This window comes from Hevea brasiliensis, chromosome 6 (assembly GCF_030052815.1).
Source record: "Hevea brasiliensis isolate MT/VB/25A 57/8 chromosome 6, ASM3005281v1, whole genome shotgun sequence".
Lineage (NCBI taxonomy): Eukaryota > Viridiplantae > Streptophyta > Magnoliopsida > Malpighiales > Euphorbiaceae > Hevea > Hevea brasiliensis.
In genome coordinates this window covers 108,612,463-108,627,436 of record NC_079498.1, presented here as the reverse complement: position 1 = coordinate 108,627,436, position 14,974 = coordinate 108,612,463, and the positions used below count along the sequence as shown (strand labels likewise).

At 34.2% G+C, this 14,974-nt stretch overlaps 3 protein-coding genes, 1 long non-coding RNA gene and 1 pseudogene across 4 annotated transcripts in view; 3 read left to right on the top strand and 2 right to left on the bottom strand.

Moving 5' to 3' along the window:
• Positions 1-1,301: 1,301 nt before the first annotated feature.
• Positions 1,302-3,358, top strand: LOC110666571 (caffeic acid 3-O-methyltransferase). Its single transcript, XM_021827105.2, has 4 exons — positions 1,302-1,824; positions 2,260-2,570; positions 2,739-2,803; positions 2,956-3,358. The coding sequence occupies exons 1-4, from the start codon at positions 1,409-1,411 to the stop codon at positions 3,253-3,255; spliced, it is 1,092 nt and encodes a 363-aa protein (XP_021682797.2). The 5' UTR covers positions 1,302-1,408; the 3' UTR covers positions 3,256-3,358.
• A 302-nt stretch (positions 3,359-3,660) lies between these two features.
• LOC110666592 (flavonoid 3'-O-methyltransferase FOMT-like) lies at positions 3,661-4,920 on the top strand (annotated as a pseudogene).
• A 4-nt stretch (positions 4,921-4,924) lies between these two features.
• On the bottom strand, positions 4,925-9,191 carry LOC110666568 (uncharacterized). Its single transcript, XM_021827102.2, has 9 exons — positions 8,915-9,191; positions 8,733-8,816; positions 8,472-8,581; positions 8,281-8,331; positions 7,615-7,758; positions 7,433-7,522; positions 6,761-6,867; positions 5,499-5,583; positions 4,925-5,270 (listed from the first exon to the last, which is right to left on the bottom strand). The coding sequence occupies exons 1-9, from the start codon at positions 9,024-9,026 to the stop codon at positions 5,172-5,174; spliced, it is 882 nt and encodes a 293-aa protein (XP_021682794.1). The 5' UTR covers positions 9,027-9,191; the 3' UTR covers positions 4,925-5,171.
• Positions 9,192-10,323: 1,132 nt separating this feature from the next.
• On the top strand, positions 10,324-11,131 carry LOC110666626 (uncharacterized). Its single transcript, XR_002497178.2, has 3 exons — positions 10,324-10,474; positions 10,596-10,662; positions 10,785-11,131. It is a non-coding gene; the product is annotated as an uncharacterized LOC110666626 (long non-coding RNA).
• Positions 11,132-12,053: 922 nt separating this feature from the next.
• The window catches only part of LOC110666565 (U-box domain-containing protein 44), a 44,900-nt gene continuing 41,979 nt past the window's right edge, over positions 12,054-14,974 (bottom strand). Inside the window, exons 2-4 of the mRNA XM_058148097.1 lie at positions 14,740-14,968; positions 14,339-14,639; positions 12,054-13,724 (exon numbers count right to left, since the gene is read on the bottom strand). Of these exons, the coding sequence (XP_058004080.1) occupies positions 12,271-13,724; positions 14,339-14,639; positions 14,740-14,968 (1,984 nt within the window). The 3' untranslated portion in view covers positions 12,054-12,270. The remainder of the gene's footprint in view (positions 13,725-14,338; positions 14,640-14,739; positions 14,969-14,974) is intronic.

The following is a 14,974-nucleotide window of genomic DNA, read 5'->3' as shown; positions in this document are numbered from 1 at the left end:
TCTTTTAAAAAAGAAAAAAAAATCTCTCTCATTGGATTCAGTCAAACTGATGGAATCGAAATTGAGTTGGTTTTGAAGATGAAGGAGCAAAATCCTTAATTTTAAAGGACATTGTGCTTTGGAAATGCTTTCAAAAACGACACTGTTAGTCAACTTTACTATGTTTTTCCTCTGCAATTTGTAGAATGTAAAATGGAAAAGCAAAGGCTATTGTAATAATTGTAAGACTAGGACATGTGCACTCTAATTATTGTCAATATCTAATTTTCAGCTACGTATTAATGATTTTTACCACTTATATGGTTGATATTTTCTTTAAAAAAATAAATTATTTTTTTTTAAATGGTGGTTAGGTGCTAAAACAAATTAAAATTAAGTAATTAAGAGGCGATGTTGACCTTACCACATTTTAATATAAAAAAAAAATATTCAATATATATATATACTTTTGGTGTGTTACACTTTCACTTATATACAGGCCGAGCAGAATTCGATTTAAATAAAAAAATTGAATCAAATTTAATTAATTTAGTTTAATTGGTTTGGTCTTAAAATTCAATCGATTCGATTCGATTTTACATTATAAAAATTTCGGTTATTTGGGTTCGGTTCGATTTTAAAGAGAAAAAATCAGTTAAACCGAATTGAATTGAATAGTAATTTATATATTCAAATTGAATCAAATCGAACCGAATCGATTTTTGAATTGATTTATTTTTATGGAAAATTTATGAATTATATTTAATTTTATATATATTAATTGTTTAATTTCATTGATTAATGGTTGTTAGGTTCAAACCAAAGTCAAAATTAGACCAAATGACTTGAAAATCAAGTCTAAATTAAAAAATCAATCAAAAATAAAAACTGATTGGTTTAAACCGAACCAAACCGAAATAAAACAATTCGATTCGATTCGATTTTTCATCCATTTCGATTCGGTTCGGTTTCTAAAATTTAAAATTCGATTTTTATAATTTAATTCGATTCAGTTCGAACCAAATGCCTACCCCTACTTATATATACACTTTTATGAGAGGGTCTATACTATATATTAAACATAATTTATTATAAATTAAATACATGAATATACAAATTTTATGTTTTGATTTCATATCTAAATAATAATTTTTTAAAATGAAAATTTTCATATTTAAAAATTTTAAACATATGAAAATAAAATGCACGTCAACGTATGGGACTGGGAACATAAATTAAGGAGGACAAATTAAAATTAAAATGAAAATGACCCAAGATAGGAAATTCCCCAGAAATATCAATGGATCCACTAACTGTAATAATTAATATCGACAAGCAAGTTGACATAGCCATCTAGATCATTCCCCTCTATGAATTATAGTAAGAAAAATCGCCTCATCAACGGTCAAACCCAACTCATCAATCAAAAATGAGTTCAACCCAAAACAAACCTACCTCCTTTCCAAATTCTCAACAGGATGATCAAGCTTATAGTTGTGCTTTATATCTTCGCAGCGTTGATGCCTTCTCTCATGCGCTGGCTACATGTCAGCAGCTAGATCTTTTCGACATCATTGCTCAAGCAGGTCCTGCTGCTCATCTCACTGCAGCTGAGATCACTGCTAAGCTTCCCACTCAGAACCCAGATGCAGCCTCCATGATAGATCGCATGCTCAGGCTCCTCGCTTGCTACTCGCTGCTCACTTGTTCTCTGCAAACCCTTGACGATAATCTTATTGAAAGGCGTTATGGGCTTTCTCCGACTGGTCAGTTGTTCGTTCGGAATAAAGATGGAGCATCCATGGCTGCATTCTCAGCTGCTACCAAAGTTCAAACTGAGGCGTGGTTTGTATTTTATTTTATTTATAAATTTTTTTATATTGATTTTTTCAAGAAGAGAATTATTAATATATACATCTGAAAATTAAAAAAAAAAAAATATATATATATATATATATATATATATATATATATATTATTTTAATTAAGATTTCAATTGAAAATTGAACAAATGTATATATTCAAATATAGATAAAAAAAAATTTCCTCAAGTATAATAATAGCTGATAGGACAATTTAAGAATATTTTTAACATTATTAATTACTCTTAAAAAGTTTTTTTAATCTGTTATAAAAATAAACTTAAAATTTTTAATCATATTAAAAATAATTAATTACTAAGGAGTATATATACTCATTCGAGGCTTAATTAGGAGGTTTAATTTCTCAAATTCTATTTGATTCGTGGATATTAATCCACTAATGGCTAATGTTTTCTAGGTTTTACCTAAAGGATGCAATTCTTGAAGGTGGTAATCCATTTGAGAAGGCCCATGGAGTACCTATGTACAAATACATAAGCTCAGATCAAGAATCGGTGAAGGGCTTCAACAAAGCCATGGACGCCCTTTCCTCTTATATCATGAGCAAAGTTCTTGATTTCTACAACGGTTTCCAGGGACTTGAATCTTTGGTGGATGTCGGTGGTGGTTCTGGAGTTGCCATCAACATGGTCATTTCAAAGTACCCTTCTATTACTGCCATTAATTTCGACTTGCCTCATGTGGTCAAAGAAGCTCCACCATGTCGTGGTATGCCAATCAAAAGAAAATTTCCTTTTTATATTCGGCAATACACTCAGACTTATGATTTATATATTTATATTATGAGTTTATGATAGATAAATTCTAAATAAATATTTGCCATATAAGTGTGAAAACATGTTGGATTTACAAAGAAAGATATGCTATTATATGTAGGAGTCAAACATGTTGGAGGAGATATGTTCTCAGGCATTCCAAGTGCACATGCTATTATGATGAAGGTAAGCCAGGAATTAATTATACACTTGGTTTTATATATATATATATATATATATATATATATATATATACTTTTTCAAGATCTGATAACATTTTTAAGCATTTAAAATAGGAAATAATCTTGGACTAATATGAATAATACATGTTTTTATAGGAGGTTCTTCATAACTGGAGTGATGAACACTGCATCAAGATTCTCAAGAATTGCTATGATGCTTTGCAAAACGGTGGGAAGGTGATTGTGGTAAGCCATATAATGCCAGAGGTAATGGATCCAAGCATCTCTACTAAATATGTATGCCAATTGGATGTGATGATGTTTATGTTCCCTGGAGGGAAGCAGAGGACTGAGAAAGAATTCAAGGCACTAGGCAAGGCTGCTGGTTTTTCAGGGTTTCAACTCATTTGCTATGTTGCTTATGACGCAGTGGGTGTCATGGAATTCTACAAATAATTAAGCTACTAGTATAGGTTTATTTACTTATCTGATTGGAAGAACTTGTGAAGATCAATGTCAGCTAATAAAGAAAGATAATACACTAGTTTGGCTTTTATCATCCTATGTGATACATCAATTTGGCATTGATAAAGATTTCAATTGCATCGCTTTGCACAAGAATCATGAATAAAACCATTCCAAAATTTGCTGATCCAGTCGCAGAAAATGCCACTAAAATGGGTGATATTTAAATGCCACCTATCTTCCAAAACACAGCCTAGATTTTGTTAGAATATTGAAGAAGACTAAAGATAAAAAGTTTCATGCGAGCTGAGACATTTATAAATTATAGTAAGAAAAAGCACCTCATGAACGACCAAACCCAACACATCGCATCAATAAAAAATGAGTTGAACCCTAAACAACGCTGCTCTCTTCACCTCCTTACCAACCCTAAACAATTATAAGCTAAAGTTCTATAGGTTTCATCTAAAAGGACGCAATTTCTTGAAGGTGGTGAATCCCTTTGAGAAAGCCCATGTGCCTATATACAATTACGTACACTCAGATCAAGAATCCGTGAAGGCTTCAACAAATGCATGGATACCCTTTCCTCTTGTATCATGATCAAAGATCTGGATAGCTACATGGTTTCCAGGAACTTAAATCTTTGGTGGATGTTGGTGGTGGTTCGGGGGTTGCCATCAACATGGTCATTTCCAAGTACCCTTCTATTACTGCCATTAATTTCGACTTGCCTCATGTGGTCAAAGAAGCTCCAACTCTTCATGGTATGCCAATAAAAATAGATAAATAAATAATTCTTGTTTAAATTCAGTCATAGACTTGAGACAATAAAGATGCAAGGTAAACCACATATTTGTATTTTAAATTCGTAATAAATCAGGTTTGATAAATTGATGTATTGGAGTCAAAACATGTTGGATTTACAGAGATGTGTTATTATATGTAGGAGTCAAACACGTTGGAGGAGACATGTTCTCAGACATTCCAAGTGCAGATGCTATTATGATGAAGGTAAGCTTGGAGTTGATACAATTAATTAGGCATATGGGACTTTTCAAGATTTGATTGGCAACATTTTCAAGCATTTGAAAGAGGAAATAGTTTTGGACTAATATCAAAAATACATGTTTTTCCAGGAGGCTCTTCATAACTGGAGTGATGAACACTGCATCAAGATTCTAAAGAATTGCTATGACACTTTACAAACCGGTGGGAAGGTGATTGTGGTGAGCCATGTAATGCCAGAGGTAATGGATCCAAGCATTTCTACTAAATATGTTTGCCAATTGGATTTGATGATGTTTGCGTTCCTTGGAGAAAAGCGAAGGACTCAGAGTATTCAAGCGAAGGACTCAGAGAGTTCAAGGCCCTAGGCATGACTGCTGGTTTTTTAGGGTTCAAATTATTTGCTACGCTGCTTATAACGCAGTGGGTGTCGTGGAATTCTAAAAACAATTAAGCTACTGGGTTAGGTTTATTTACTTTTCTGATTGGATTATCTTTGTCATGGTTTTTAGTGGATGTCTTTCAATGCCTAGCTCGTGCTTCAGAATTTCTTTCAATGTTTTTTGATACCTTGCACTGCAGTTCAATGTTGACAAATGTAAACTGCTATTTTGGAAAGAAATCGTGGAGATCTATGTCAACTCACAACCGATAAAGAAAGATGGCCATTAATGCATGTGCCTGGTCCTTGTGTAAATGCCAATACCATCTCATGTACAAGAGAACCTTTTAGAAAGGGTCCTGCCGCTATTTGACATATTAATAAGGTACAGATAGGGAATATAGAGTAACAAGATTTTAATAATAAAGAGTAAATTAGCTTTAAGAATATTCTATCCAAAAAAATTGCCAAAATACAGAGAAAAAAAGGTAAAATGTTTGAAGGTTTCGAGGTCGCGTCAATCCCCAATAAACTTCCGTTTCTTAGAAGTGTTCATGTATGGTCGAATCACCCACTCAATCTGGGCTTCACTCTGGTCCATCGTTCCCAATTTTATCTGCATAACCAAACAGGAAGGGAAACCAAAACAAGAAGAGAAACCAAAAAGAATTGTTAGATAATAATTCAAAAAAGGTACAATCACCAAATTGAGTGTCAAAATTTATCTGCAACAAGAACAGACTCCCTTTTGTATTACCAACAATTCCCAAAAAAATCTGTGGCAAACCAGTTTTATAGCTTGGGCAGGAATTAATGAAAGTAAATTAACTGGAATTGCAGTTACCTGATAAAGCCGCATTTCGAACCGTGGACCAATCTCCTTGAGCTCAATAGACTTGGGACCTCCATGCTTTTCATAGATATGATGCCTATTACAATTGTAACAACTGAATATCAGACAAAAAGGGATGAGGGGGAGGGGGTGGAAGCATACATACGATTCAACATTGCTCAAGTTAGAATAAGAGATTCAACAGATAAGTCAAAAAGAATGCCAACATGTGAATATTACAGAGCATAAATAACAAAATACGAGTGAATTAAGAACAGACCAGTGGCAAATAATTAATCACAGCTACATTTACCACATCTCACTAACCATGTTGGCCACATTTAAAATAAATAAATTTACACATTCCAAGGTCATTGAGTAGGCATTTTCAAGCTATTTTTGCAAGTTCGTATTTGCAGTCTAACATCTTTTGGTCAATTTGAATTCTTCAGACCAAACTAAAAACCTTTCAACAGCATAACTTTTTGCTCACAATAATTCAAAACCATCAAAGACTTAGACGGACAGACCTACAGAGAGCTTGTACACAAATGAAGGCAGGTTGTACACGACCGCTGCCTCCCACCATTAGGCAAAACTCAAAAATCATTGCATAATAATTAGAAACATCTTTTACAAGAACACTCAAGATACTATGAATTATTTGTGAAACTTCAGTTTCTAAGGTCATCATGGCAAACCTCCAAGCGGGTAGCACAGCATACTATACTAGTTTACTGTGCAATTTAAGCTATTTAAGAGGTTCAACTTGGCCTGGACTCTTTTGCCAACCTAATGAGCTGACTTTAAGCCCCAGCTCTCAGAAGAATTTGCTGGTCAGGCCCTCCAGCTCCTAGGCAAAACCAAATTTTTAAGCCTTAGCTCTGAGCTAGAACATCTCAAAACCACATCTGGATCTGTTTTGAAGAATTTAAAACAAGCAAAGCAGCAGACAAGTTCCCACAGGGGGAAGGGAACACTGTTAAAAAGTTTTGACTGATGCCAAAAGTCACAGTTTTAGTGCACCAGCAACTTCAGATATAGGATTCACCATTCAAGGTCAAGCATCAATAGAGATTTTGGGAGAATAAGAAACTTTTCTTTAGAGAAGATGGGAAAATACAAACTCCCATAAAAAAATATAAGAGACTCACAATAAGTCATCGTTAGTACACCAATAATAACTTGTTGAAAATGTATTTCAATGGGTAAATTTCACTCATACGATGATAACAAACAGAAGTGTCCTTCAAGGAATTAGACAATGCACCAACCTGAATGAAATATAGTCAGACTGATTTGCGAAAGTGATAATGCGTTTAGTGTCTGGCTTTGGCATTGGGAAAAGATGCTTTAGAATGTTAGCTGTCCTTTCCCCCAGCTATCAGAAGAAAATAAAATCCAAAATAAAAATTCAGTTATCAACAAACATATTGGATAAATCAGAGCTGCAATACAGGAACACATAAATTTGGCTTAAAACCTATAGTCATCATTCATCAGTGAATTTCAATCACATGTTTTATTATTGAGACACCTATTTGCTAATTTCTAAAACAATTAAAAATAAGCTTTTCGTTGCCTAATTACTCCCATAGTGTTGTCAATACCCTACAAACATATCAATGCAGATAATGCACAATAAAACCAATACAGTTATGGATCTTATTGGGGTTCCAATGATAAAATCCCACATTATTTTGCCTCCATCTTATAGTCATTTTAGTAAGTTCAACGTCAATTGATCACATTTACAAGAAAATATATGGGATCTTTGAATATCAACCTGCCAGCAATAAAGCTGCAACTTTAGCAGGCATGTACAGAATAGTTTCTTTTTTACAAAAATAATAAGATCATTCAATGACTGCCAACTGCCAAGCGTCCATTAGGAATTTAAATACAAAAACTGAGATACAAATATTTGGTACTTGAGAAGTGAGCACCTTTGTTTTAAAATTGTTAAGAATCAAATGCGGGTAAGCCTCAGGCATTGTTCCAATGGCTTTCTTGTCCTTGATATCATGTCTAGTAACCTACAGTTGAACACTTGATTAGTATATTTACAGCCCAAACAAATCAGCTAAATCATAGGCCCAAAAGATACAACAATAACAAGAATACATACCACATTGAGCAATCCAAAGTAAGCAGTCGGACCAAAAGGCAGATGGCTTATAATTAAACCATCAGGCACACCACGATGCTCATGAACCAAAATGATATCTGTATAATCATGTGCCCGGCAACTTTCAATAATTTCAGAAATAACCTGCAAAGAAATAAAATATGCAAATATATGCCTCACATGATAGAACTCCAAGGTTTTCGCATATATATATAAAATACTATTGTCCTAAACCTATGGTGCACCATACGGCAATATAACTGACTGATGCACTGCACTCTGACTTGCAGCATGAATTATCCAGGCTGCAAATCTAGATTCCTACCTATACACATGCAACAAATTTAATTAGTCAAATTCCTTTCTCTAGCATCAAATCAGACCATGCAATGCAAAGGATGATTCTTCTTTGTACTGGTTCCATTAAATTAAATTCATAATTACCAACAAAAAGGTAGATTTTTAAGAGAAAAGTACAAGGTGTCCATCAGAATTTCCCTCAACTATGGGCAACACATGAATCTTCAATCATTAGGATAAAGAAATCAAAATAAGAACTTGGAAACAGTCAGACAGCTCTGCAGTGGTAATCAAGTAATCACATTCTCAAACAACGACAAAAAGCAGCAATTATTAGTGCAGTTGCAGCAGGAAAAAATGACTAACCTGACCACCACGATTGATCCGTTCTGCATTGGGAAAGACAAACTTTAACTCCTACAGGACAAGGGCCAATTGAATCATAATCAATGATCAATGCAAAAGCAGATACATAACACCAACAAAATAAAAAAAAAGAAAAGATAGAGTGAAGGAACTGAAAGAAATTACAGACGCCACATTGTTGATACACCAACCTTTACAAACTGTATAAGAGGGGCACTTGGATTGCGCGAGGTAGTGAGCAAAATTTTAGGATCTCTTTCAGTTGCATTTGCATACTCATCATCAATATGAGTCTTTGGAACTAAGTTCAAACAATACAAGGTAAACAATGCATTACAAGCGAAGCCCAACTATGCAACAAATAAAATCAAATAGAACACATAAAATCACATAGAGTACTGAAAAAATTCAAGTTGAGCTCCACTCCAAGACTTCAAAAAAAAAGGACATACTTGCAGTGTTTTCATCTTCGAGATCGATTTCCTGGCGAAGTGCGGCCTCCTCGTTTCTGAGCTCGGTAGGAATGGGCTTTCCCTCTGTGAAGAAAACACATGAATCAGTCTACATACACACACAAAGAAATACATATGCGGAGCTTTTTTTCACTATTTGGTTGAATTTTGTTGGTTATTACCAGCAAGGGCTTCTTTGATTTTGCGTTTCTTCTCGTAAAGCACTCGCTCTTTGCCTTCTAAGCTCTTTCTGTACAAATACTCTCTCCTCAATCGAATGTTCCTACGCAACATTTCTCGGATTGAAGCACCTTTTGATAGAGAGCGAAGCTGTAAAACCGGAGGAAGGAGAGAGCTGAGAATTTGCTAGGGTTTTAGACAATGGAAACAATAAGGAGAAAGATGCAGCTGAGCCGATTCTAAGCGACGCCGTTGCAGATGTGGACCGCAATTGAGGTAAGCCGAGTTCGGCTATATTTATTATGCACATAATTTGTTGTCGTTTTACTTCTTGAGTGGAATGAGAATTTTCAGCCAAAACTGCATTACAATGAGCCCCACAGGTCCATAAACCAGGGCCCAACTCCATCTCTAATAAAAATATATTTATAATCATTTTTATTTATAAAAAATAATTAAAAATTAAATATTATTACTATTATTATTATATATAATAGCCCAATTCTGTTTCTATCGATTCCTATGGGCTTGTGTCCAAAATTTTTATTAATTAACATTTTTAATAATTTAAAAAATAATAATTAAATTATACTAAAATTAAGAGAAATTAAACCTAATCTAATTATGTTATAATCAAACTAATTAAAAATATATAATTTATATTATTAGTTAATAAAATGTTAATAAAAGCATATTTATAATCATTTTTATTAATAAAAAAATAAATATGAAATAGTTTTAGTAAAAGAATAATTATAAATTAAATAATATTGTAAATAATATATTATTTAATAAAACTATATCATTTAAAAAATGAAAAGAAGGTATATATTCGCAAACAAAAAAGTCAAAAGTCTCTTACTAATTTCAGAAATTCTTGAAGGCAGTAGGCATCTTTGTCCACTGATGCAGGTAGATGCACATTACAGAAGAAAACCTCTAAAAAAGCTTCCAACATGTATTCCTCTAGAAAAGCTTCCAACATGCATTCAATTGAATAACTATTTCTTTAACACCTATAAGATTTTCTCAATTTTAATTTAATTGATGAGATTACTTGAAATCATGATTGAGAAACCTTGGTTTAGTGGGATTCTTAAATGCCACTCAACTACAGATCAATTCAATTAGTTGGGATTAGTTTTGCCTAGTCCAGCTAGTTTGTACTTTCTTCATGCTAGCCAAACCAGTTATACATTGTCACTATCAGCTGTTTCAAGTTTTCTTTTCTTTTTTGTAAATAATTGTATTCTTTAATAGACTCTGTTACAGATGTAACTGGAGATTCTGATTCTGAGATGCTTCAGGAATATCAAAAGCTAGATTATGCATGATGGGTAACAAGCCACCAAAATATTCCTCAATTTTTTCGTAATTATTTTTATTTAATGGAAGTAAATCATCCACCAATGCCATTATTTAAAGGGACCAGTAACACTAAATAGCCTGTACATTTTTGTTCTCCTCCTAATAATTTTGATTCACAATGGAAAATCAGCAAGAGAAACAGAAGGCCAATGACAAGAAACAGAGTTCCAAGGGCAAGAAAAAGCCTATACCAGGTCATTCTCTCTCAAAGACACACACGTTAACAAACTGATGTTGTTCAGTTCATTTATTTATTTTGCAAGTTCTGATATAGCTTCTGAACTAACTTGAATTCTAAACTAAAATGACTCACAGTTAAGATTAGAAAATGTTGTCCGCACGTCGTAAAACCCAAGGGGGATAGAAGCTTTCTCGAAGGATGGTAAGTCTTCTTTCTTCTCCAATTTAATTAATCTTATTTATTTTCATATCTTTGGATCAATATTTTATAATTCCTATGATAATAGTATATTTTTGGACAATTTTTCTTGATCAACTATGCAGCCTCTTTGCTTTGTGTTGCTGTTGGATCTGTGACATGTGCTTTGATACCACTGTTGTGGTTGGGTAAGAGGCTAGATGAGAGAGGCTGCAGCAGATCAAAATCATCTTCACCAGGCTTGATCCATATACATCACCTAGCTTTTCATGTATCTACTGTTTGATTGAATAATTTTATATATATCCTTGTGCAAGATATATGTAATTCTTTGAGTCTGGCTCAAGCTTGTGGTCTCGAGTTGGTTCCTTCTTGGAGTCCTTGGAAATTTTGAAGTTTTATAGACATATATATGTATTTGGAACAGTTTTTGTGTGTATAATGAATAATGTTATAAGCATGATTTTTCTTACTTGAGCCTTAGGAACAGGGAGGAAACCGAAAAAGTATACTGATAAAACCACCTACAAGAAATTGAGATCATGTCAATAATTTTCAGATCTTTGATCTTACTCTTCAATTTCATTCTTTGGCTAAATCCTAAATAAGTAGTTCATTTATCAGAAATCCTTATATGATGTCAAAGAGGAAAGATTCTGAACCTGAATACATATAGTGCATCATATCTGCAGATTTTTCAGGTCTGATTTTGAAAGATGAAATGAATTTCACACGTGCATGCATGTACACATAAACTGAAGACCCCAATAACTCCGACATTAATTTCAATAATCAGTAGAGCAGCAAAACTCAGAAGAAGCAACAAATTTCTACTTCATTAAGCCTGTAATTTCTTATGAAGCCATTTCCTTAATGAAGACTTGGAACCAGCCAAGTTAATAAGGGTTCATTTTATTGACAGATAGATGAGATTAGGGGCAAGATCTACCTAATCTGCATTGAAATGAAGTCAGTAATATTCTTTGTTAAAAGAATAACTCTTCATATAACTATCAATACAATATACAGGATCTTTCAAGCACAAGAATCATAAGCAAGGTGATATGTAGTTTTCTGATGCAAGACAAACAAGTGTATATCAGGACGAACTTTCCACATTAAATCTTAAAGACGATAGACACCCATCATATTCGCTTCTTCAAACTGACTTTTCATTGAAGTAATACACCCACCTCACTAGTAAAGTTCTAACTAGAATTGCCAAAGCAAAATAGAATGACTCGTAGAGAAAGAGGAACTCTACGATTACTTTGCTAGCTAAAAGTACCATGCAAAAAATGAAACAAACTTCTTCCTGGGTTTCTCAACTATGCTAAGATGGCACAGACACCAAATAGAAATATCCATCACCCAAATAACCATCTTTACATTAATTAACACTTGCAATGCTAGCTTTTCAATTGCAACCTCAAATATTATTTCTACTTTACATCAGGACTGCTGGATTTTCATTGTTCATCTCAAAAAAAGAAATAATATAATAAATAGGGGGAAAAAATTAAATAATATGAACAGAGTCATAAAGCAACAATGCGTATGAAAGTATAAAACAAAATTGCATGCGCAACATTGCTTAAATGACTAATTCTCTTAAAAGTAACCAGATTGATCTTGCAGGAGCTCTAGCTGCACCAAAACTTTTGCAACTGTTGATTTTAATCTCGGATCACCATTTTGTGCAAGATCAATGAGCACCACCTGAGTAGACTCTCCATATTGTGTTCTGTGTTCCTCAATTCTAAAGATCCTCTCCAATATCCACAGTGCTTTTTCTTGAGCTTTTGCATTTCCTGATTCTAAAACTTTTATTATTGCTTTGGAAACTGACATTCTGGCTATATAGTTGCTTCCACTTTCCCAAATTTCATCTTGCAAGAGAGTTGCAAGTGCATCAAGAACAGCTTCATCAGCTTCTCTTTCTTCACCTTCCAATATTTTAATCAGTGGACAGATAGCACCAGCCTTGACCAAACAAAATGTGCTTTTAACAATGCAATAGCCATCATGAACTTCGCAAAAAGCCTCTGCAGAATGAGGCATACAAGTCCACCTCGATTTTCTGGACTTTCTTAGAGCTAGTGAATTCTGTGACAGTTGAGCTAGTGAGGTTGCAGCTCTACACTTGGCAACCAATGACCCACTTGAAAGCAACTTCACAAGCAAAGGAATCACTCCTAATTCTGCAGAAAGAAGCTGTAGTTTCTTATCAGAAGGAACTGTAAAGTGAATAAATATGCCTGCAATGTTCTCCATTAACCAGCTTGTTGTGGGCGTTGAAGTTGATTCACTTGAACTTATTATCGAGATCAGAATGGGCAGCAAGTTAGATTTCTTAAGTACATCTGTTGCTTTCTTATTACCAACAGGGAGATTATTCAGTATTCCAACAGCAGCAGCTTTTTCACCCTCAGATGTCGACGAAGAGACGATATTTACAATGTTATTAAGATGATATTCTCCGAGCTGTTCCATCAATTCTTCTGGTAAGTCTTTAGAAAGAGTGTAAAGCAAATTTAAGGCAGCAGTTCTGTTTTTCATATTAGTTTCTGTAAGGAAGAGCAAAAGAAGCTGGAATGCACCATTTTCCTTCATCTTTTTCCTTACTTTAGTTGCCCTAGAATGGGAAGCAATGCTATTGAGTGCTTGTAAGAGGTGAAACTGAATTACCGGACTGGACAGATTTAAAAGAGAGAGCATCTGCTGAGCAACATCTTGGTTAACCAGAATAGATTCAGATTGAGCTATCCGTGCGAGTATGGCTGATGCTGGCTCCCGAAGAGTCATGAGCACAGATGTGACAGAGAATAGTAGCTGAAGCAGGGGTACTACAATGCCTGAACTGATTAGACGCTGTATGTTTTCCGTCAACATTGATAAATTTTGCAATGCATTTAACGCAGATAACTTGGCTTCAAGCTTTCCAGCTTTAAACAGTTTGACTAGGGGTTCAATTGCCCCATCTTCACCAAGGGAAGCTCTACTTTGATCTGTGAGCTCGATTCTTGAAATTGCTGTTGCCATGAGGATCTTACTCATATCAGAGCCTGAAAAAAACAAGATGACTGCATTTAGACAACAACAAGATAGACAAGTTCATCATTTTGTAATAATAAATTTGGATAATTTTATTTGCAATTCAGATTAGTAAGATGAGATGCAGAGAAGTTAAAAGTTCCAATTCTTTGATCACCCAACATTTATATGGTCCTTCAACAAGAATATGTGCTAGGTATCTTTCTACAAACAATTAATGCATAAACTTTTAATCAATCTGTCAAGGGAGACTGTCAATAACCAGCAATCTGAGATTGAATGCAATTTAAAGACCTTAGTTTATCCCTCTTAAAGCATCCTAAATGAAGTTATAGACATAACTTGTCTTGCTACTTTTTGCTCTTTATCTAATAAACTCAATATCATTTCCTGTCGATACTCTAGTATTAGATCATTTGAATGATTGGAGTTTTCCACGTTTGAGACCAACTTTTCCAAACTCATTAAGTTTGCCAACAAGTAATCTCAATACATGATTAATAACATCCCAACTCATAAAACTCAATGCTTTGGAATTCAAAGGCACATAAAGCAACAGCAAAATCTCAGTAACATGGTGAACTAGAAAGCTTAACCACAAAGTGAAAAGAAGCTCTAGTGTTACCTTCCTTTAGGTAATGCACTAAAGGTTTGAAGTAACCAGCCTCAGCCATATGAAGCGCATTTTGGATATTGCTTGACAATGCAATCAACAACTTTCCTGCATCATGACAAGCAGTTGGGTCATCCCCATTAAGCATAGCAACTAGCATAACAATACAGCCTTGAATTCTTCCAATACGCCGCCGAACTGCAGAAATCTCTGAGAGTTCCAATAAAAGCCCTACAGCTTCCCTTCGCTCATCCACTTCTCGTATCAAAGATTTCACCAATAGTGATAAAGATCCAACATCTGCCATCTTTTCCTGCACGCTACCACAAAATGTAAGATAGCTAACAAGTTGAGATTTTCACATTTGAAACCAAATCACAAAGATAAAAACAATCAATTTTCCTGTGGTTCACCTTGTTTTCATTATTAACAGAAGCAAGGATTCTCAGTATTTGAATGATAGTCAACCGGCTGTGAGGCTTGATTGAGCCCAACCGATTAAACAAAATTGGAATAACTCCTTCATCATTAATCCACTCTTTATCAATAGTTTGATTCTTAATGAAATCACGCAATCCCCAAAGTGCAACCCTAAATTCTTCATCATTGCCATGCTTAAGTTTCAATACTACATCTTCAATACTAAGA